Below are 22,584 nucleotides of genomic sequence, written 5' to 3'. Positions count from 1 at the left end.
AGGAAGGAAGGAAGGAAGGAAGGAAGGAAGGAAGGAAGGAAGGAAGGAAGGAAGGAAGGAAGGAAGGAAGAAAAGAAGGAAGGAAGGAAGGGAGAGAGGGAAGAAGGGAGGAAGGGAGGGAGGGAAGAAGGGAGCAAGGAAGGGAGGAAGGGAGGGAAACAAGCATTTATTGAGTGCTTACTGTGTTTCTGGCACTATGAGAAGCACTTTACAAACATTATCTCATTTGATCTTTACAACAGCCCTGTGAAGTAGTTGCTATTATTATACCCATTTTACAGATGAGGAAACCGAGACAGAGAGAGGTTGAGTGACTTACCCAGGATCACAGTTAGTAAGTCTCTGGGACTGGATATGAATTCAGGTCCTCCTGATTCTAGTCCCAGTGCTCTATTGATTTTGCCACTTAGCGTACCTAGGTTGTGTGGGAGAGAGAGACGGGGCAAAGCATACACTTTTGTGGGCAACTGAAGAGCTGAGTATCTTCTCTAAAGGCACCAGAGGGCAGGCATAGCCCAAATACAGCTGGAGCCCAGGCCCCTGCCAGGCCTCATAGTTCCTTTCAGCTATTCCCCAGCCTTGGATCATCCCTGCCTTTTACAACCTGAGTGTGATTCTAGTTGGGGGTTAGAAAGAAGCATAATGGATTGCCCAGAAGCAAGGCTTTGTGAGGGAGAGAAGGAAGGATGCAAACTAACCTAGAAGAAGGCTGAAGGAAACCTTCTGCTCTCTCCTGTAAAAGGAGGGCTTTTAAAACAGAAGTAAATTTTCCTTGCTTGTGTGGGGCCAGACACTGACCTATTTCCATCACTGGTGCAGGACGTCCCCTGTGACAGGGATCTGTGATAATCCGTTTATCCAAGGCAAATGTGTTTTCTGGAAAAAGATTGTTGCCTGGATCAGACCACTCAAGATCTTTCTTTCTTTCTTTCTTTCTTTCTTTCTTTCTTTCTTTCTTTCTTTCTTTCTTTCTTTCTTTCTTTCTTTCTTTCTTTCTTTCTTTCTTTCTTTCTTTCTTTCTTTCTTTCTTTTTTTCTTTCTTTCTTTCTTCCTTCCTTCCTTCCTTCCTTTCTTTTTTTTTGCTTTTTGGAGGGGGAAGGTAGGGCAATTGAGGTTAAGTGACTTGCCCAAGGCCACACAGCTAGAATTGTGTTAAGTGTCTGAGGCCAGATTTGAACTCAGGTTCAAGACCCTTCTAAATGATAAAAACAGTAGGATCAGCAAATGTGCCTGCTATGGTGCTATTACCTTTGTAGGCCCTCAGTGATATTGCTGTAGCCCAGTTGAAAGTCCCCACCCCGCTCCCAATCTTTAGTTCAAATTCAAGGCTTAAACATGTACCTGTACATGATCAAACCAGCCCTTCTCTTTGCTCAGGTCATCTAATACTTCTCTACAAAGAGACATGAGGCTTGGATAGGGGTGTGGGGAAAGGTCAGAAAGAAGCTGACTTATCAGAGGCAAAGAGCTTGGGCAAACTCATGGACCCCGGGGACAAGGAGTCTGGCATCTTGCCCGATGTTCTTAACCTGGGCTCTCTGAAATTATATATATATATATTATATATAGGTAGATATAGATAAGAGATAGATATAGTGTGTGTAAAACTGTATTACCATATCATTAGTTTCCCTTGTAATTCTACATACTTCATTTTATGAATTTAAAAACCTTCTGAGGAGGAGGTCCATAGGCTTTGCCTGACTGCTGAAAGGGTCCATACACACGAAAGATGAAGAACCTCTTCTTTAGCCCTAGTGTGTGTCCTTTCCCTGGCTTCAGAGGTGACGTCTCTCAGGCTCTGACACTGAAACCCATTTTTCTCTTCTCTGGAATACTTTAACCTTTCCAATCCCAAACAGAATCATGGCATTTCCAGGGACCTTCTTCATATAGAATGGGAGGAGGGCATATAGTGAGGACAAGACAGCAAGATGCCTTTATCCAGGGAGATCCATCTCTCTGAAAGTAATGTTCCTGAGGGCTTTAAGTCACTCTCACCTGTGATGAACAAAATGTGTCACCACTCCTGTGGATGCAGAACAAGAACATTTATTCTTATGACACAGCTAAAAAAAATATTTCCTAACTCTCTCAGGTGCACTTTTCCCAGAAGCCAAAAGGAGTTGGGAGCTGGAAGGAACCTTTGGCAAAATCAGCTGTTCTAACAGAGGTGCAGGTGAGAGGTTACCAAAGGAACAGGACACTCAGACATAATTGGTAACCCAAAAGCAAGGGTTTGGGAAGGACATAAGGAAGAAAGGAAAGAAGGAAGGAAGGAAGGAGGGAAGGAAGGAAGGAAGGAAGGAAGGAAGGAAGGAAGGAAGGAAGGAAGGAAGGAAGGAAGGAAGGAAGGGAGGAAGGAAGGGAGGGAGGAAGGAAGGGAGGGAGGGAGGGAGACAGGGAGGGAGGGAAGGAGCTAACCCAGGAAGAAAGCTGACAGAAACCCTCTGCTCCTCCCAGAGGACATTCCTGTAATAGGAGGTAAATAAACTTTCCCTTACGTATGTAAATCAAACAGAGCTATAACTTAGGTTTAGGAAAGGTGTGTGTGATTTGACATCCAGGGCCTGGGTGTTGTGGCTGTAAAACTCCTCCCGCCATCCCCACCCGTAGCAGATTTACAAGCCACTGTAATGTTACTGAGTTACTCACTGACTGAGTCACAGAGAAGCAATTTCCCTATGTGAGGGGCGACGTTCCGAAGCCCGGTTGGGATCCCACTTCTTTACTCTCAGGTGTTCTTTATGTTCCAGCCACACTGGGCTCCTCGCGACACCCACATTCACCACACTCTCATTTCCCGACATCTTGCCTTTCCAAGGAGGAATGGCCTTCCCCGCGCCCCACCTTCCTGCTTTTTATTTTTTTGAATCCCTAACTTCCTTCAAGGATCGTTAAGGTTAGAATCATACTCCTACAAAGGTCCCCCCTCGCCCCGCCCCAGTTTTTAGTGTTTTGGCCAAACTATATTTGCTTTTTCTTTATTTCGTATTTATCTCGTATTCACATCTTTATGTATCTATCGTTTTACACTCTGGTGCAAATAAGCTTCATGAGGGCCGGCACTGTTTGGTTTTATTTTATCTCTGTACTCCCCCCAACTCCGAGGACCTCGACAAAGGCTTGCTGAGTAGAAATGAACTGAATTGCTGTCGGCCAGCCTCCAGCTCCCATGCAGGGCACTACGGTAGTCAGGGGTTCAGTGGATGGTACCCAAAGAGCGTAAAATCGAGGAAGTAGAGGCTGTAGAGACCACTCAGCTGTTCAGGGCTGAGCTGACCAAGGTAGTGCCGAGTGAGCTGGCGGTCCGTGCGCCTCTCGCTCTGGTGCACCTTGATGGAGGGAAAGAGCCCCTGGACAGGGATTCCCAGGAAGCTCAGCGCGTGCCCCGCCTCCGAGCTCAAGCTCTCGTGCCGGATCAGCACATCGTAGCGCACGCTGCAAGGCGAACAGAGCAGCGCTATGGGCTTCCAGTGGACGTCCAGCTTGGCGGGAGACTGCCGCAGCACGAAAGTCACGAATTCGGCGAAGGTGAGGTTGCGCTGGTTCTCCGGGTCTCGGGCCCCGCGGACGGCGGTGCGCATTCTGGCCGCCAGGTGCATGTAGTAGGGCTCCGAGTGCAGGAGCTTGTCGCGGTAGGCGGAGACTAGGCGCTCCAGCGGGTGACGGGTAACCAGCACCGGGGTGTAGTGCTTCAACACGAGGTCGCACTCGGGGGGCTGGAACGCGCTGAGCCGGTGCAGGAGGCGCGTGTGGTGCACGCTGTCGGACTCCACCTCGGCCGGGTCCCAGCGGCTCAGGTTGAGGGCGAGCAGCAGCAGCACGCGCCTCCAGTTGGAGCAGCCCGCCTTGGGCACCTCGCAGAACAGCAGGCGGTGGTTGGGCTCCACCAGCAGCTGCCGGGCTACCTGCTTGGCCAAGGGGAGGCTGCTGGACCTCCAGAGTCCGTGCCTCTTGCAGGCGGCGTTCAGCTGCGCCAGGCGGAGCTGCTGCGTGCGTTGCCAGGGGCCGTGGGTGTCTGTTCGGATAGGGAAGGATGGGGTGGCGTCAGAGGGCGCCGTGGAATGAGCCCAGGACCTGGAATCCGGCAGTCCTGAGTTCTAATGCTGTCCCCGAGGCAACTAATTTAAACCTCGCCGTGCCTTAGTTTCCCCATCTGTAAAATGAGGATAATAGTAGCACCTATGCCTCGAGGCTGTTGTATCAAACGAGTTAAGTATATGTAAAGCGTTTTGCAAACCTTAAAGCGTTACATAAACACTAGCTATTACTGTCTCTATTAGGGAGATGCCTGTTTACTCCACAATCTTCTCCTTTTACAGAAGAGGAAACTCAGGAATCAGATGCGGCTCCTGTTTTTTCAGGAGTTTACAACCGAGCAATCTTGCTGGAGAAGCATCATATAGCCAGCCATAAAGTCAGGAAGGTTCAGATTCCTTTTTTGACACATATCTCTCATCTGGGTGAGGATGGACGTCACTCAACTAACTTCTCCGTGACCTCGAGCAATTATGATTTAGTCTTAGAAAATAAGTTGATTAGTAGAAAGGGTTTCCTTTCAAAGAGTGCTATTACTGAACATTGCCACCATCACCTCCCTCAAAAAAAGAAAGAAAGAAAGAAAAGAAAGAAATGTGGCTATACACCTGATTAGCCCCTTGTTTCCCTCCAGGGCAGGCATTTTTACCGGAGTTGCTTACCAGTTGGGGGGATCTCCAGCTGCCGGTAATAGATCCAGAGCAACAGGAGACACAGGCCAAAAAGACAGCGCAGTTTGTAGGACACTTGCCCCATCCTGACTTTCAGGAGCTCAGGGGAGCCTACAGGATGGAATCAGGCAGGAGGACTAGAGAGGGAGAGTCAGCCCCATGCATTCTCCTTCCCTCCCTCCCTCCACGGGGCTGAAGGGATTCCAGGGTCTCTATCTTGACCCTTTCCTTCTCTCTCCACTGTCTCCCCACTGTTTCTGCCAGCCAACTTAGGTTGATAACCCGGGGCATGTTTCTCTTGGTGGTGGTGGTGGCAGGAGGAGTTCATAAGATTTGGAATTGGAAAGAGTCTTCTCTAGTTCAATTTCCCTCAATTTTAGAGATAAGGAAATTGAGACTCAGAGAGGTTGTAGACTTACCCGGGGTGGTACAGGGACTAAATGGTGGATCTGGCATTTGAACCCAAACCCTTGTGATTCCAAGTCCACTTTGGCACAGATGCCTCCACTAGGCCCTTTTTTTTCTGAGAGTGAGAGCTGTCCACTGGTTCAGAAAAGATGCAATTAGTCACTTTCCTTTCTCCCTCCTTTTACCCCTCCTTCCCACACCTCCTACCACCAATTACAGCTAAATTAAGCACTTCCATTTAAAGACTTGTCTATAGGAACAGAGGGGGAGTTGCAGTCTTATCTACCTTTTACTGTGATGGGGGCAATAGATCAGCTCAGTATTGGCTGTGCATGTGAGATGACGGACTGGGGAAGGATAGACTAATTATAGCTAATAACTAGTATTTATATACTCTTTAAGGTTTGTAAAATGCTTCCCCACTATTTCATTTTATCCCCACAACTCTATCCCCATTTTACAGATGAGGAATCTGAAACAGACTTGACCAGAGTCACATAGCTACTGAGGATCACTTATTAACAGGTTTATTATCCTGAGGGCTCACTTCTTTATGGGGGAGAAGGGAATTGAGGGTAGGGTCCTTGGGCAGTAGGGTTTTATTTTTGGAGGGATGAATTATAAAAGGGACAACTTCCTCAAATTGTGGCTGCCACAAGACAACCTGTGAATATACAACACAAGATTTTGGTGCTCTGAAAATCTATACTGTTCTCTCTCTCTCTCTCTCTCTCTCTCTCTCTCTCTCTCTCTCTCTCTCTCTCTCTCTCTCCTTCCCTCCCTCCCTCCCTCTTCTCCCTCTCCTCCCCTCTTCTCTCTACTCTTTCCCTTTTCTCTCCTCTCCCTATTCTCTTTGTCCTTTCCCTCTCTCCTCTCCTCTCTCTCAGCCTCCCCCTCTTCTCTACTCTCCCTTTCTCTCCTCTCCTTTCCCCTCAACTCTCCCTCCCCTCCTCTCTCTGTCTCTTTGTCTGTTCTTCTGTCTCTTTGTCTTTCCCTCTATCTGTCTCTGTCTCATAAAACTCTTTTGAAAAATATCAATCTTGTCCCCATTGATTTGAATATAGGAGCTTTTAGATCACACTCAACCCTGGAGGAGTAGAGAGAACAGAGCCTCCTAGAGGTTAACTGTGGTGGCAACAGCTGGAGATGCACTCTCCAACCCAAGCCAACCAGCTTTGATTAATGAATCAACAAACATTCATGAATGCAGCCAGGCCGTGCACTATTCCCTGGGAATACAAATAAAAAGCAAAAACCAAACCACTTATTATGTGCTAAGTGCTGGAGATATAAGGACCAAAGGAAGAAGAGTCCCTGTCCTCGGAAAGCTGACATTTTACTGGAAGTCTGACACATGCACACTTTGCTCCCCAGCATCTGCACACGGACCTCTCTGAATTGCTTCGTCTCTGAGATAAGTAATGCTTGAGCCATAGGGGACAAAAAGCACTGCTACTGCTGAGCTTTTTCTACCTGGGAGAATTAGGTTCCTGGTTAAACTCTGCTTCTAGCTCAGGATGTCACTTTCCTCTGGCCAACTTGAGAACCAGGTCCTCTAGGCTGCTGGGATTGTCTTTAGGACTTAGTCGTTGGTCCTGGGACAGAGAGCACTGCCTGCAGTGGTGGTTAGCTTCCGTCTCATTGATGCACTCCTCCTGCCTTCTGGGTTTCAGCCTAAGGGCTTAATTAGCTTCCCTTCCCATAAGTGCCCTCCTTACCAGGATCCCCAGGGTGGCTCGGTCTAGGCAGTGTAAGAAGGAGGCCAAAACATCCTTGGGTCTAGGCAGAATCAAAACTAGGATGGGGGAGGGGGGTGGTGAAGGCTGTGACCCAGGTAACTACTTGGAGTGGTTATTTCTTCTATTCTACTTGGGCTTATTTCCTGAGGCATCCAGAGGTTTTGGCTTCTGTGAGGAAGGAGAGGATGGGGAGTCTGAGGGTGAAGGTGACTCAGGAGAGGGCAAAGAGTGAGGTTTTGGACCAGAGGAAGATGAAGGTTGTAGAACAGGATGCCCCCTCTCCCGGCTCAGATGCAAGGGCAGTTTAAGACTTTGTACTCTCACTCTTTTCCCATCCTTCTCCCCCAAGATGCTTTTGCCCCAGATGGAGAAAAAGAAAAATGCCAAGTCACAGCTCTAAGTTCAGGTATCCCCAGGAGAGTTTCTGGAGCATTCCCAAGTCTCACCTGGAAAGATGTCGGAGTAGTTGCAGAAAGCTTTCCGGGGAAAAGCTGAGGTAACTCCTGGATCGGGCTAAGTAAGTGGAAGGGATCAGGAATCAAAAACGAAGCCTGCTCTGGGAGTGTGGAGAAAGGTCTGGGAGGGTCCTGAGATCTGCAGAGCGCAGTGATCCCCACTGGGGACTGAATCCCAGCTCACCCTTCGGGAGATAGACACACCCTCGCCCTCCAGCCCTGCCTTGGGAGCTGGCTGAGCACCGCCTTCCCCAGCCAGAGGTTCAGCCCCTCTGCTTCCCCTCCCCACCAAGTCAGCTCTTCTGCCATGATCAGGCAGGGTCGCTGCTCTGTGCCCTCTCAGATACGGGGCAGGAGGTGTGTGCAAACCCTGGATGTGAAGGGAAACTTCTTTGATTTGTTTCTTGTCTCCTGGAGCTCCCTGCCTCCCCCCCCCCCCCCTATAACTGCTCCAGATGCTCCTTCGAGATTATCTAGCCTATTTCTTTTATAGAATGGCGAAAAGGGGTAGCCTGAGGTAGTGGAGTAGGGAGACCTGCTTTCAGCTCCCTCCTCTGTGACCTTTGACAAGCTGCTTAATTTCTCTGGGCCTCTATTTCCCTCTCTGTAAATATGAGTGGTGGGTTTGGAACAGATAACTGTAAGGTCCATTCTAGGTCCAAATCTATGACCTTGTAGCCTAATACTTTTCTTTTATAGATGAGGAAATGGAAACCCAGAAAGGTTGTGACTCTTTTCAAGTAACACAGTAAGTGGTAGAAATGGAATTCAACCCAAATGGGTCATTTGAATCCAACTCCAGCACTTTTCACTATACCACACCTGCCTTTTCAGCCTGCACCCCACTCACTTCCAAGTACCCCCTGCTTGTGGTCTTTGCCAGGCCAGTAGGATGGGGTGGGCTGTGGGAGTGAACAAAATGAGAGTCCACATCTGAGTTCTAGGCTTAGCTGTAACTGTGACTTTGAGCAAGCCACGTCCTTCTCTAGAACTCAGTGTATTTATCTGAGGATAAGTCCCTTCCATCTATTAGCCTATTCTGAGATGTTCAGCCCAACATTTCTATATTTCTTCCCCTTCCCTCCCCCTACCCCCCAACTACTTCTGCTTTCCTTCAGGTCCTCAGTCTCTATGTTAGGCTTTTCAAACAGAGGACTTTCCTTATCTCTTGCTACCTTTTATACTGGAATCTTAATCTTTATGGTAGAAAGAGGAATTCTTCCAGGGATTTTTAATTTTTGACTTTGATTTTGCCACTACTCCTTTCTTCCTTTCCCACTTATGTATTCCCTGGGATCTTAAAATTCTGGTCCCTTGGATTTGACTGCTGGGTTACCTTCCCAGGTGTGGGCTGGCAACATAGGCTGTGTCCTGTCTATCCAGAGGGTATGGTCCAGAAACAGTCTCCCCATTCTTGTCTAGGCCGCAGGGATGCCTGTTGTTTATATCTGACCTCCTAACCTTGGGGCCCTGCCAAGATTCCTTCATAGTCTTGAAGAGCTTCCTCCCTTCCCATCTTCATCCCATCCCCCACCCCACCCCATCCTCAAATCAGTCTGGTCCAACCTGACCTTGGGAATTTCCAGATCCCTTGCTGCAAACAATGCTTGGGAAAAGCACCCTGCAGCACCCAGCTCTGCCAGCTTCCTCCCCCACCAAGAGGGGCAGTGCCCATTTCTGAGCCAAACCCTTCCAGGAGAGGGAGGGGAAGAGGGAAGGCCCAGTACATTCTTAAGCCTATTCGGACTGTTGTGGGTGTGTCTAAATGGGGAGGGAGGGAGAGAATCCTCCAAGAATGTAAGGTTTTAGGAACTTATGAAGTTGTGTCAGCTCTTTATGGAGCAAGGTGCTAAAGAACAAGACAGGTCCCACAGTTTCCCAAGCTAATATGTATCAGGCTGGATTAAGGATTCCCTCCCCCAGACAGATCCTCTCTGGGAACTTTTTCTCACAAAACCAGACACCAAGAAATGCTTGTGGCCACAGAAACAATACTAGGCAGTCCCACCTGCCACTTACAGAAAGAGACCTTAAAATGTCCTCTCACTGGGGCTGATGTTCAAATTTATCTCATCATTTCAGACTAAGTGGATTCTGTAGAATTGTGTCAGCACCATCACCTTACATTAGGGTTGGGTCTTAGAACTATTGTATAGTCCTTCCCTCTAAGGGCTTCGGAATGAGTTAATGCCTTCTTTGAATCTACACATATCACTCACAATCCTATAGCCCAGAGGTGGTGACTGGTACCCAACTGGGCATTCTTGGTGCTTAATTCAGCTGAAAGCTCAAAGAACCATCCTCTTCCAAACGGCCTCTGCAAACCAGTGTGCTGGTAGCAATGCAGTCATCTTGTAGTGTAGGTGGAAGGCAGCAAATTTCAGTTTAATAGAGAGCCATCTCTCACAAGGCTTGCCTTTCTGCAGTGTGTGAGGGAGTCAAGGGGCATCACTGCCGTTAAACACAGGTAGTGGAAAAAGCTGCAATATCATGTTCTCTCCCACTCTAACAAGAACCGCTGCGGAATACCTAAGGTAAGATATCACTATTTTCCAAGTCACCTAGCTGCCTTACTGTAAGTAAGGTAATGAAAGGATGACAGGAACGAATCTCAGGAAGCCGGGTTACTTAAGGTCTGAGAAATGAGAAAGCTTCTGGGTCCCTCATCTTTGGCCCAAGAGCAAAAGGAAGTGAAGCATAAAGAGAAAAAGGAGAGGAATTCTTAAGCTTTTAGGACACAGCTCTGTGACAGACTTTGCCACTTGGGATGTAATCATCGGATTAAATCTGATCCCCTTGTTAAAACAGGGCATAAAGTTTATTTACAGATATCTGTACAGTTTGAGTGACAAGTCAGGACTCCACACAAACAAAAGCAAATAAAATCATCCCTTCTGAAGGGAAACGAGGCTTTACCCCCACACCTGTCAGAAGAGGAAAAGCAAGACTGACAGACATTCAGATCTGTACATCATGAGCTCAGCATATGGACAGAAGGGAAGGCATTACCTTTCCTGGAAGAAACAGAAAATTTGTGTAAACCAGCCCCTCAGCCAATGTTCCCATCATCACGGCAGCACCACAGTGCAAGCTGAGCTGGACTCTGTTGCTGCTCACTCTGGGCATGAAACAACTGTGCACAGCCCTAGAGACCACAGCTTTGTGACAATGCCAGTTTTTTGGAACCAAGTGATACACCTGCTTCTCATGACCCTGGAGAAGAGTTAGCAGTCTTGGGGAGGGAGGCAGAGCCACAGGCAGGCTATTCAGCTGATGAGTGAAGTTCACCCTTGAGTCTTCTTTGGTTGATTTCTTTTTTTTCTAACTATATTGCAGTCAGTCCAAATGAGAGCCCCTCTGTGCTTCAATGTCTCAGGCTGAAGGTTTCATCTGTAGTATGTGGGGAGGTGGTGGCAAACCAGCTACACTGTGATGCAAATAGTAATCATTTTTTAATACAAATTTTATTACACAGCTGTAACACCATCGGCGCGATTCTCCAAATCCAAATGTTGCTAAATACAGATCTACATGGTGGATCAAAATGACTCCAGCAATTCTGGCTGATTCTGTAAATTCACTTCTTTTAAAAACAAAAACAAAAAAGTCCAAGTACATAGTTAGGTGAGAGGCCCCCATGGCCTCAGTGACTCAGGCACAGAGTCCAGAAAATGTTTTAACAGTCTGTGATTCCATATTTACACAATAGTCCACAAAGGGTGGGTTTTCAGTCAATGGACTATTCAAGTAAATAAGTTTTTTTTTAAATTTCTTTTAATAAGCCCATCAATTTTCCTTCACACAACAGAGCAGAGCTGTGGCTGCTGTAGCCCTGTTCTACAATTCATGTACTGATTTTACACAATTGCAATGGACTCTTTTTTTAAAATATCCTGTTTTTTTTTTAAGGAAAAACATAAACTAAGTTAAAACAACACTGAGGATCTGATAACTCAGGAAAGCTATCCATTTCACTTCTAAGATTAAATACAACTTAACCCTGATCTTGTCTTCATCCCTCCCCTCCCCCAACTCCCTGTTGTCAATCAGGGACGAGAGAGGTGCAAAGCAGAACGTCCAGTTCTCTTTCCCTCCAAAGAAATCATCAAGCCCTCAGCTATTCCTTTAGCTTAGTTCTTGGTTTAGTATATTTAGCTGTACTTTGTTCTGAAAAGATTTGTTAAATGTCACTTTTATTTACATTTGGAGCTTTACACCTGAGAATGATTATCAAGCAGTCAACTTATCTCCTCTCAAACATTCCATAAAGACACACACACACACACACACACACACACACACCTTTGTGCTGGCATTACATTAGCTGCACCAACTATATATATATAAAGATACACACACATATATGTGATATATATCATATATACACATATGTGCATATATATGCATGTATATACACATATAGATGTGTACACCTGACATATATCATTTATGTATATATATGCACACACACACAACTGCACATGCTTGTAACATTTTCAATTTGCCTTTTTGTGTCCTTTCCACTCACGTTATACAATTTATCTTTATTTTTTCTTTTTTAAAAAAAGCTAACTTTAGAATTGCTCAAAAAGCAAAACAATTTCTAGGAGCATACGGTTATGGGGCATAGAAAGAGCAGACATGTGCATGGGGCTGAGGGCAGAGACTCCATACTGTAGCAGAGAAGCCACTTCCTTCGTTCTGTGGATCAGTGAGGAGTTAAGTCTCACTGCCCTCCCTCGAACCCTGGCTCTGGACTGTTGCTCTCACCCTCAACCCCTCCCCATCCACTGGGTAGGGACTTTACTAGGGAGTTTTTCTGAGTTCATAGAGGTGACAGGGAATCAGGGAGGGAGTCACACAGCTATAGTAGCCAGGCCTGTTTAATAAGAAGAATCACATTTAATAAGTTTCTTTCTTGTAATTTCAGATGCTCAAATACAGCTGATAGAAATTTGAAACAGCCGTAGAGAACCATGACAGACTGATACAAAGAGTACTGCATCTTAAAAATGATAAAAAAACACCTGGAAAAAATCCACACACACACACATATACACACGCAAATGTGTATACACACATATGCACACACATACATACAAACATACACACACACACACACATACATACCTCCCTCTTAAAATGTACACTTTTTTGAAACTAAACCAGTTTTCAAAAACTTCCTTCTGCAGAGGTGGAGAAAGATGTAGAGAAGGAAGACTGTAGGTGACCAGTTCCCATCCCTGCCAACATGGGCCAGGTGCCAAAGCTTGATGGCCATGCCCAAGGTGGTACAGAGAGAAACTTGCCCAGGGTTGCTGCTGCCACCCACAGGCTCTGGCAGGAATCCTGACTCTGCTATAATACTGAATATAGGCAGAGTGGCCTAATGAACTGTAGTGATGACAAAATAAAAAGCAAAATGCGAACTGAAAAACATGGATAAAACCCAAGAGAGCTCAAATCCACACAGGTGTGGGGCAGCAAGAGGGGAGGGAGGGTGGGCAGATGAGGGAGATCTATACAGTAAATGGTTTTATGTTACAGATGACTGGCAGTTTAAAGAGTCTCTTCCCAGCACCCCTGCTGCTCCAGCCCAAAGAGGGCAAACCAAGGGAGAAAAGGAGAAGAGGAACATCATTGCGGTGCATGCAGGGTCAGAAGCAGCAGGCTGGGCTTGCTCAAATAAGTCCTCGTCGTTTCTTATAATCTTCTAAATTCAGAGACCTTCTTGGAGCACCATCCTTGGCTGGTGGAGCCTTTGAGGTGATAGCCAGCGTCTTTGATTCTGTGTGGAGAGAACATCATGGGAATTGTCAGTGACTGGAAGTTCTCTTTTTTCTTTAGTTTTTAAATTATTAAATATTTCTCAATTACATGGTGAAAACATTTTTAAAATATTTTTTTAAGCTTCTGAGTTCCAAATTCTCCCCCTTCCACTCCTCCCTCCTGTGACAAGCTAAGCATTTTGATTTTGATTATACATATGAGGTCATGCAAAACATATGTCCAGCTTACAAAATAATATAAATAAAGTTAAAAAAATATGCTTCAATCTGAATTCAGAGTTTGTCAGTTCCCTCTCTGGGGGAGATGGCATTTTTTATCATGGGTCCTTTGGAATTGTCTTGGATCACTGTCCTGATTGGAGTAGCCAAGTTTTTCACAGTTAATCATCTTTACATTACTGCTGTTACTGTGTGCAATGTTCTCCTGGTTCTGCTCGCTTCATTTTGCATGAGATATGTCTTCCCAGGTTTGGAAACAGTTTTAAGATGAGAAAAGTATACTGCCCTCTGAATGCCACCTGCACCCATTCAAAACACCCTATCCCTGTGGGTCTCTAAGCACTGTCCCAGATCAGTAGGCCACCAGGGGCCCCTGAAAACAATCCTGCTGAGATTTCTAGACACCATCTCCAGGCCCATCACCCTGGCCTACCTGAACTGGGAACTTGCAAGTCAATCTTCACATCAAAATCATGCACTTTGAACAGGTCCTCTGAGAGGTCACTGGCTGACTTAGAGTTGATGTCTTTGTCCTTTCCTTGACCCTGTAATATAGACAAATATCTGAAGGTTAAACAAGGCTAGAGAAAAACTGAGAACCCTTAGCAAGACATACAATAAAGAAGAAAAGCAGCAGTTTCTGGTAATGATTCTTCCCTCCAACTCAAGTACTAAAGAAAACCTGCTTAATCACACTTTCCCAGATAGATACCCATTCTCAAAGGAGAGCATATAGAGTCAAAGAAGTGAAAGTCACTTCTTCAAAGCTCAAGAGGAAGGGGATATAAGTGAACTCCAGACATGAGTACTTAAAATATCTTCCTCTCAATATATGGGGTTTCAATTGTTCCATGAGAGGGTCCCTTCAATCTGGATGACTACACTGGGGATGGGAGCGGAAAACATACTTTACAAGACTTAATTCTTACTGGTGCTTGAGCAGAAAAGCTGCTTTTAATTAGATGGTTTCTTCCTAATGAAGAGATACAGAAATTACTTATTAACTTCATAAACAATGCACAGTAGGGCAAGTTTGGAGCTTCAACAAGAGTGACTTTTCCTCGAGTAGTAACTGAAATGGTGAACTAGAGAAAATGTATTCATATAAGCTAGTTGCTTGGCCCAAAAGGCTACTTGGGTAGTACTTGCCTTGTTCATCTCCTTCGGAGCGTCTGGTAATGCACCAGAACCATACTTTGCATTCAGCTGAGCCAGGATGGCAGCTTGAACAGCAGGGTCTCTGGACTGAGAACAAAAATAAAGTATATTTAAGGCTCTTCAGCACTCACTCTGACTGCCAGAAAGATTACCCTTTCCAACCCCCTTCCCCCAAACAACCCCCCACCAACACGCTGGAGTCTTCCTCAATGGAAGAACATAGCAGGAATCACTGGTTTTGTCAAAGTCACATTCTGTCAGGTTCTAAGTAACCAAATCTACAGGATTTTCAGAACTCATGTTTTCATTCTAGTTCTGTGACAGGGGAGAAATCCACACTAATTCCCAGCAGAGCCATCCCCTTTTCCTTCTACGACAGACTTTCAGAGGCCTTGGCTTAAGAGATATCATAAAATGTTTGGATCCTGAGTCCAAGGAAGGACAAATGCTAGTTATCTATTAATCTCCAAAGTGTACCCAAGCCCTAAGAAAAGCTTTCTTTGGCTCTGACTCCTACACTTACATTAGAGACAATAGTTGGTTTGCACTGCCGCCTGGTGAAGGGGTCCATTTGCTGATTTTTCATGTTATGACTTTCAGCCTGAAACAGAGAACAATGAATTACAGAAACTGAATCACTTGTTTCCTTCCCTCATTACCCACGGTAAGTTCATGTTGGTTTGAGATGAGTAAGAAAGATCAGTTATGTTCCCTAACGTCCAAGGTTACCATTTTCCTGAACTTCACAACTCAATATATTTAGTGAAAGAGAGGTGACAAAAAGAATCTGCATCCAAAAAATGAAATTCATCATCTTAGCCGCACTCACCACAAGGGCTTTCTCAGACTCGACAATGTTCCATTCCCGATTTCGTTGGTTGATGTAACTGTGAAGAAAGCAGAATACGATGAGCAAGAGGCAAGCATCAGCTTCAGTAGCTCAGGGGATGTGCTAAAGGAGGGAGCCATCATCATCTCAATGATTCTGTTCTGGGCTCAAAGGCCCATGGGACCATGGGAAGGTAGTGACTGATCCATGAACTCACCTGATGGCAGAAATATTCTTTGTTCGTTGCCGATCTAGGGCCTCTGCCCTTTCCTCCAGTTCATTCAGTTGGTCTTGGATTTGTTTTGCCTTGTCTTGGTCTCCCAAGTCCTCTGCCATGGCCTGCAAACACAAAGTCATCTGTTTGACAGGCCTAGTTTAGGTAGGTCATAAATTACAGTCTCTCACTCTAGGTACAGTCAAGACAACGATCCCTATTGGTGGGTGGGTGTTCTCAAGGTAAAAATCAGAAGTGGAAGTATTCTGAAAAAGTTTGTTAAAAATGCAAAGTATTGTTTTTATTAAACTGTGATGAAACTCCCTACCTACTTGCTTGGCTCCTCAGGGCCACCTAGTGATCAAGATGGTTAACAACATCCCTATTGCCAATTCTTAAGAAGGATGAAATGCCAGCAACAGATATGTAAGATTTTAATGTTATCACTGGGAAATATAAAGAAAATCTAATCTATCCCTGTTTGCCAATACCACTGATGTTGCCAGGTCTAATGATCAGCATTACCTCCTGCTGGTTCAGGGACTGATTTTATAGGCATGAAACGTGAGAGTACAGAATCTCAGTGGAGAGCAAAACAGAAGAAACACATACGTGTGTAAAAAAATAATAATAATCATCTTGATTAGTTTGTGGAAGTGAAAAGGGCCAATCAGGGTATGCTAAATGCTTAGAAAATGCTTAGTTCAGAGCCTTTCTCAAGTCCACAAAACACCAATAGTTTGTCTCCATTTCACCTAAACAAAGCATCAGTGGGGAGCCTGAGACCAGCCTAAGGACTATCCCTTACCTTTTCCTTCAGAAGCTGCGTTTTTTTCATGGCATAGTTGGGTGGAGCTTTTCTGAATCTCTCTTTCTCTTTTACAATCTGTACCGGAGAGGAGGAGACATCAGGAATGAGGTAAGAGTCTTGTTATTTTAAAAATATCTTTGCAGATGAGATAAACAAAGTCCTTCCTGGAAGCAGCTTCTCTTCCTAGGGCCGAGCCAGGCCCCACAGAAAGAGTTCATTCCAAGGGATAGGCTGGTGCTGACTGAGCTATGGAGAAGTTTCAGGGACAGTCTGAAAAAGGAGTATATGCCAATGAGATCTGCAGCAGCGTGTGGGTCTACGACTGTAATGCTAGCTGCTGTCTAGGAGAAAACTACAGAAACTGAAGAACACAAAGAGAAGATCTGTAGAACTACAGGGAGCAGAAGATGGAGAATGAACTTCAGCAAAATGCTCTGGAGAAGGAAAATCGTTGAAGCACCAAGTCATGGCAGAATGGTCAGGCACTCAAACCCCCGAACCCTGGGTTTATTTTCTCCGTCTATGACTTTCTTCTTGGAATCTTCTTCCCCACTCATTAAGAAAACAAAATAGCTAAAAAAGTGTCAGACCTCAAAATCTAGCAGAGCCTAGAATCTTGACCCTCACCAGACACTGGTCCCTGATGAACTGCCAGTCCCTGGGGTATCAGCTTCTCACCTCTTCAATATCCTGATCATTGAATTTATAATTCAAAGCTTCTTTAATGGATAATTCCTTCTTGTTGATTTCATCCAAGGTGGGTAGCTGCATGCCAGCAGAAAACATCTGAATATCCCACCAGGAAAAAAAAAGACAAAATGTTAAGAATGGCTCTAAATGTGACTGTGTTACACCTTTGATTACCTAAAGTCTATCAACTTACCGCTTCTTTCCATTTCATGAATTCACTTTCTGTGAATTCTTGGTTTGAGACAAACTCCAGACGGAACACTCGCTGGTCACTGCCATGCCTAAGACAAAAAAAGTGAGCACTATTCAAACTACAAATGGTGATGGTGAAAGGCACCATACAGTTATGTCAGAGTTACATACCATTCTCATTAGTGCTGCCTTAATACAAATTTCAGTAAGTTCCATCGGTCAATTCAGAACAAGCATCCTTAGTACCTTCCTGCCCTCTGAATGGCACAAACAATGGAGAGGATAGAGGTTCTATCTCTTGTGGACTCCCAGGAAACCATATGGCAAATGACCCACAGTTGAGGGTAGGGCCTAAAATAATTTTGTTTTTAAATGTTTCTCATAAATGGCCATCTCAACAAATAGAGGAAAGAAGCTTAATATCAAGCCCAAAGAAGAACTACTTAAAGAAATATCTTGAACAAGAATTTATTTACTTTGTATTTTCTCCCAATTTCTTATCTTTACACAAAGTTTTGTTGTGGTTTAGTCAATGTAATTATTCTAGTTCTGCTTACTTTGGTTTGTATTATTTCAACATTTTACATAATTTTCCTATTTGTAAGTTTGAGAGAGGAAGGGTCAGAAAAGGAGGTGGGCTGGTCACGTAGTTATCTATATGCCCCACTGACATTCATGAAATGTCAAAATATATTGAGGGAGTACCTCAGCATGTTGGGTGGATCCCTCCATTGGAATATTTATAAAAGGACATGAATAGAGTTGCATAGGATAAAAAAAAAATGGAAGGATTGTGATTTGCATTACTGAAGGGATCACAGATCCATCAAAGTATTCCAATATTTTGAATAGTGTAGTAATACCCTACTACATTAATGAACTACAATTTATTCACTCATTCGACCACCAGTATGGAATGATTATGTGTGTATATATTTCTGAGTAGAGAGACAGACAGATATAGATAGAAAGCCAGAGATTGATAGAGGACAGAGAGATAAGCTGTTATCTTTGATCTTTACTAAAGTTCTAAAACAATGCCTTATGCTGAGGTGATCTTGGTTTCCTGAAGGCTATAGGCTATGCCATAAGGGAAAGTTCTAGCAATTTGAAAAGTATAAAACAAATGAAGAAATATGTGCATCTGAAGACCAAGCTAGACTTGTGCAAGGGGGTTTATCATTAGATGGATGGCAAGATATACCTAAACACAAAAATTCTTTTTTTTAACTTCTATCATTTTTCTGGTGATACTATAGAGCTATGAATTATGGAATACCACAATCTTTGAAGAATCAAAATTATGAGTGACTCAAAAGAAAATGGAGAGACATAAATGGTGGATACAGGTAGGTTTAGGCATGTTACAATGAGAACTTTTGTATCTGAAGTATAGCAAGATAATTTAGAGCTTGAAGGGTTACTAGCATTCAAGTCCAACCCCTCCTTTTTAGGGATTAGGAAGTCAAGGTCCAGAGACTATGACTTGCTAATGTCTGACAAGTGTCAATTCTGGGATGAGAAGTCAGGTTCTATGACTCCAATTCCAGCCCTCTTCCCACTATAACAAAGAAGCAGCAGCAAGTAATGTCGGTGTGGCATGGAACCAAGTTGAGAAGCAGGGCATCACTTCCAGCAACTAGCCCTGCCTGCAGGAGAATAACCAGGACAGAAATCTCAGGGCACAAAGAAGCCTGTGCTTTTGCCACTGTGAACCAATAGAACTTTCCAGCTGGCTGATATGGGCCAAATCCAGCAGCAGGCTACTCTTGCTCAGACCCAAACCCAAGTCAAGAACTTGCAGAACTCAGATCAGGGGAGCAGCAACCTGACTCTGCTCTGGATTGGATCACTCTGAGAGTACTGAAAGCTTTCAGTTCTCCAGCCCATCCCTGAGATCCTGGAATAACACCAACCCTCAATAACCCAAAAAAGCAGCAACAGGACTAGCTCAGACCTTCCCTCCAGAAGTTCCACAGAGCCTAGCCCTAATATCAAGTCCAAAGCCAGGAAGTAGGATGGAAGAACGAACAAACAATAAAAAGAACCACATCATAATCAACTAGTAGAGAAGCTTAAGACTCAAATGCAGAAGAAGAGAATGACGCCAAAGCATCTACAAGCAAAATATGAGAGAAAAACACAGATTGAGCACATATTCAACTAGGATTCCTTGGAAAGATAAAGAGTTGGTTGTTTTTTTTTTTTAAGAATTAGAAAATGTTTTATAAATGGAATGAGAGTGAAAAAAAAATGGAAAAGAAATGAGAGCTATGGAAGAAACAATGGGAAAGGGAATTAATTAGTAGCTTGGCACAAAATCTTTACCCAAGCAACAAAATCCCTGTAAATCAGAATGGATCAAATAGAAGTCAATGAGTCCTGGAGGCAACAAGAAATACTAAAACAAAGCCAAAAGGCTAAAAATAAAAAAAAAGAAACCCAGAAGAAAATGTAGTATCTCTCATAACAAAAACAACTGACCCATGAAACAGATCGAGGGAAAAAAATTAAGAATCGTTGAACTAATGGAACACCGCGACCAAAAAAAGTTTAGACATCCTATTTCAAGAAATCTTAAAATAAAACTGCACATGGGGTGGCTAGGTGGCACAGTGAATAGAGTGCCGATCCTGGAGTCAGGAGGACCTGAGTTCAAATCCGGCCCCAGACACTTCACACACACACACACACACACACACACACACAAGTTGTGTGACCTTGGGCAAGTCACTTAACCCCAACTTCCCTGCCATCCCCCTCCAACAACAACCACCACCACCACAACCTGCACAGATCTCTTAGAACCAGAAGGGGAAAGGAGAAACAGAGAGAATCCACTGGTTGCCTCCTGAAAGAAACCTTCAAATGAAACCATCACAGCCAAAATCCAGAGCTTCCAGGTCAAAGGAAAATTACTGCAAGAAGCTAGGAAGAAACAATCCAAGTGCCATGGAGCTACAGTTAAGATCACACATGATTCAGCAGTCATCACCATAAAGGAACAGAGAAGTTGACTATGATATTCCAGAAGGCAAAGGATATGGGCTCAATAAAAAATAACTTACCCATTAAAACTGAGCTTGATATTATGGGGATAAAAATGGATCTTAATGAAACAGAAGACTTCTAACATTCCTGATGAAAAGACCAGAGCTGCAGAGAAACTCTGAATTTCAAACACAATAGCAAGAAAAACATAAGAAGGTAAACATGAATGACCACTAAGAGACTGTTCAGGATAAATTGCTTAAATTCAAATGTGGGGAGATGATCATATGTCCCCTCTGAACCATATCTTTAGGAGGGGTTAGAAAGGTTCATAGAAGGCCTAGCAGTGGCTGTGTTATGTTCTGATGATCTTAAAAATGGAAAGAGAGGGGAACAGGAATCTATCGAAGGAGAAGGGAAAAGAAGGAAGGTTAGAGAAAATAATCTCACATAATCAGAATACACAAGTAGACATTTATACAAATGAAGAGGTGGTAATAGCTGATGACATTTGAATTTCATTTTCATCTTAACTGGTGAAAAGAAAGAAAGGAGAGAGGGACAGAGGGGGAAAGGGAGAGAGGGAGAGAGAGGAAGACAGAGAGAGAGAGAGAGAGAGACAGAGAGAAAGAGAGAGAGAGAGAGAGAGAGAGTTCAAGACCTTTCTTGGTACAGAAATATATTTTATTCAACAGGGAGATAAAAGAGAAGGGCAGTGGGGTGGAGGGTAGGATATTCAAAGAGTAGATGAGGGGAGAGATCAGACCTATGCAAAACAAATTCTGAGGATGTACAAAAATATTTCATAACTTTTTTTTTGAGGTAGCAAAAAATAGGAATCTGAGAGGGTACCCATAAATTGGAGAATGAATGAACAAGTTATTGTAGATAAATGCGATAGAATACCATTACAAAGAACCCTTAGTAACATAATGACCAGAGAACACATCCTACCCATCTCCCTTAGAAAGGTGAAGAACCCAGAATGAAGAATGATACAAATATTTTTTAGGAAATGGCCAATGAGGAAATTTGTTTTGACTGGCTATACATGTTTGCAATCTGGTTTTGTTTTCTTGTGTTCTCAACGGGAACTGAGGGGGAGGGAACTGGGAAGGAGAGAAGGCTGATCTTTGTAAAGAAAGGCCTCTAGGCAACTGAGTAGATCCTCTATTGGAGAATTATGAAAAGACATGGATAAGAACTATACAAAATAAAAAAATCAAGAATTTAATTTACACTGGATATTTAGTCAATATTTTAAATCAATAATAATTAAGATTTGTCTCACAGAAATAGGTAGTAGCTATCTCTATTATGAAAGTCTATATAGGGGCAGCTAGGTGGCGCAGTGAGTAGAATGCCGGCCCCGGAGTCAGGAGGACCTGAGTTCGGATCCGACCTCAGACACTTAAACTTCACACACACACACACACACACACACACACACACACACACACACACACCTAGCTGTGTGACCTTGGGCAAGTCACTTGACCCCAATTGCCCTCCAAAAAGCAAAAAAAAAAAAGTCTATATAATAAAGGGCTTATTCTTTGCAAAAGAAGAAAAATGTATGAATCTATATAATCTTGGTGGCTTATTACGTGGTAATTAAGTAATGGCATTCCTAATCTCTGATATTCAGATTGGTCTATTTAAGTTATCTATCTCCTAGTTTTGTACACGAATACTGCTAGCAGCACTATCTCTAATAGCAAAAAACTGAAAACAACTAAGTGCCCAACAACTAGGATTAAATAAGTTATGGCTTATAACTGTCACAGAGTATAATTTAACCATAAAAAAACCCAATGAATATAAAGAATCCAAAGAATGACAATATTATTAAGCCATGAAGAAAGCAGAACCACAGACCTGAATTATAAAAAAGTGCCACAACAGTAATTAAACAGAAAAATTCAAAAGGGATCCCAGAAACAAGCTCAATGATTTAGTTATTACTCCATAAATAACAATATACAAATCTTTTTTGGGAGGGGCAGGAGGGGATAGGGTTGGGCTGGGTAGTCAACTGGTAAATAATCAGAGTCTATGTACAATTGTTTATATGGTAAACATGAATAAAATGTACCATATTTTCAGTGCACAGAATTGGTATAAAAGATAGCATCAGAGATATTTAAGACTGGAAGATGATGATATGGCTGTTGAAATGTGGAATAGGGGAGGCTAGGTGGTACAGTAATAGAGTACTGGCCCTGGAATCAGGAGGACCTGAATTCAAATCCAGCCTCAGAAACTTAACACAAAAACTAGCCATGTGATCTTGGGCAAGCCACTTAACCCCAACTGCCCTCCAAAAAAGCAAAAAAAAAAAAAAAAAAGGCACAAAAAAGAAATGTGGAATAGTTTG

The 22,584-nt window shown here is 43.8% G+C and overlaps 2 protein-coding genes across 2 annotated transcripts in view; both read right to left on the bottom strand.

Moving 5' to 3' along the window:
• Nucleotides 1-2,935: 2,935 nt before the first annotated feature.
• Nucleotides 2,936-4,815, bottom strand: LOC138175419 (carbohydrate sulfotransferase 8-like). Its single transcript, XM_069105779.1, has 2 exons — nucleotides 4,696-4,815; nucleotides 2,936-4,034 (listed from the first exon to the last, which is right to left on the bottom strand). Exons 1-2 carry the CDS (start codon nucleotides 4,795-4,797, stop codon nucleotides 3,195-3,197), a joined length of 942 nt encoding a protein of 313 aa, XP_068961880.1. The 5' UTR covers nucleotides 4,798-4,815; the 3' UTR covers nucleotides 2,936-3,194.
• A 5,944-nt stretch (nucleotides 4,816-10,759) lies between these two features.
• Nucleotides 10,760-22,584, bottom strand: part of RTF1 (RTF1 homolog, Paf1/RNA polymerase II complex component) — a 49,455-nt gene continuing 37,630 nt past the window's right edge. The window contains exons 10-18 of the mRNA XM_069105778.1: nucleotides 17,218-17,305; nucleotides 17,013-17,120; nucleotides 16,332-16,409; nucleotides 15,527-15,648; nucleotides 15,310-15,367; nucleotides 15,004-15,081; nucleotides 14,472-14,567; nucleotides 13,756-13,867; nucleotides 10,760-13,102 (exon numbers count right to left, since the gene is read on the bottom strand). Coding sequence (XP_068961879.1) covers nucleotides 12,996-13,102; nucleotides 13,756-13,867; nucleotides 14,472-14,567; nucleotides 15,004-15,081; nucleotides 15,310-15,367; nucleotides 15,527-15,648; nucleotides 16,332-16,409; nucleotides 17,013-17,120; nucleotides 17,218-17,305 — 847 coding nt within the window. The 3' untranslated portion in view covers nucleotides 10,760-12,995. The remainder of the gene's footprint in view (nucleotides 13,103-13,755; nucleotides 13,868-14,471; nucleotides 14,568-15,003; nucleotides 15,082-15,309; nucleotides 15,368-15,526; nucleotides 15,649-16,331; nucleotides 16,410-17,012; nucleotides 17,121-17,217; nucleotides 17,306-22,584) is intronic.

The sequence above is a fragment of the Petaurus breviceps genome, unplaced genomic scaffold (assembly GCF_028583685.1).
Source record: "Petaurus breviceps papuanus isolate PSGF00001 unplaced genomic scaffold, PetGlider_PUasm1.0 77, whole genome shotgun sequence".
NCBI classification, from domain to species: Eukaryota; Metazoa; Chordata; class Mammalia; order Diprotodontia; family Petauridae; genus Petaurus; species Petaurus breviceps.
The sequence above is the reverse complement of the archived record's forward strand: the minus strand, read 5'-3'. Positions and strand labels throughout refer to the sequence as shown.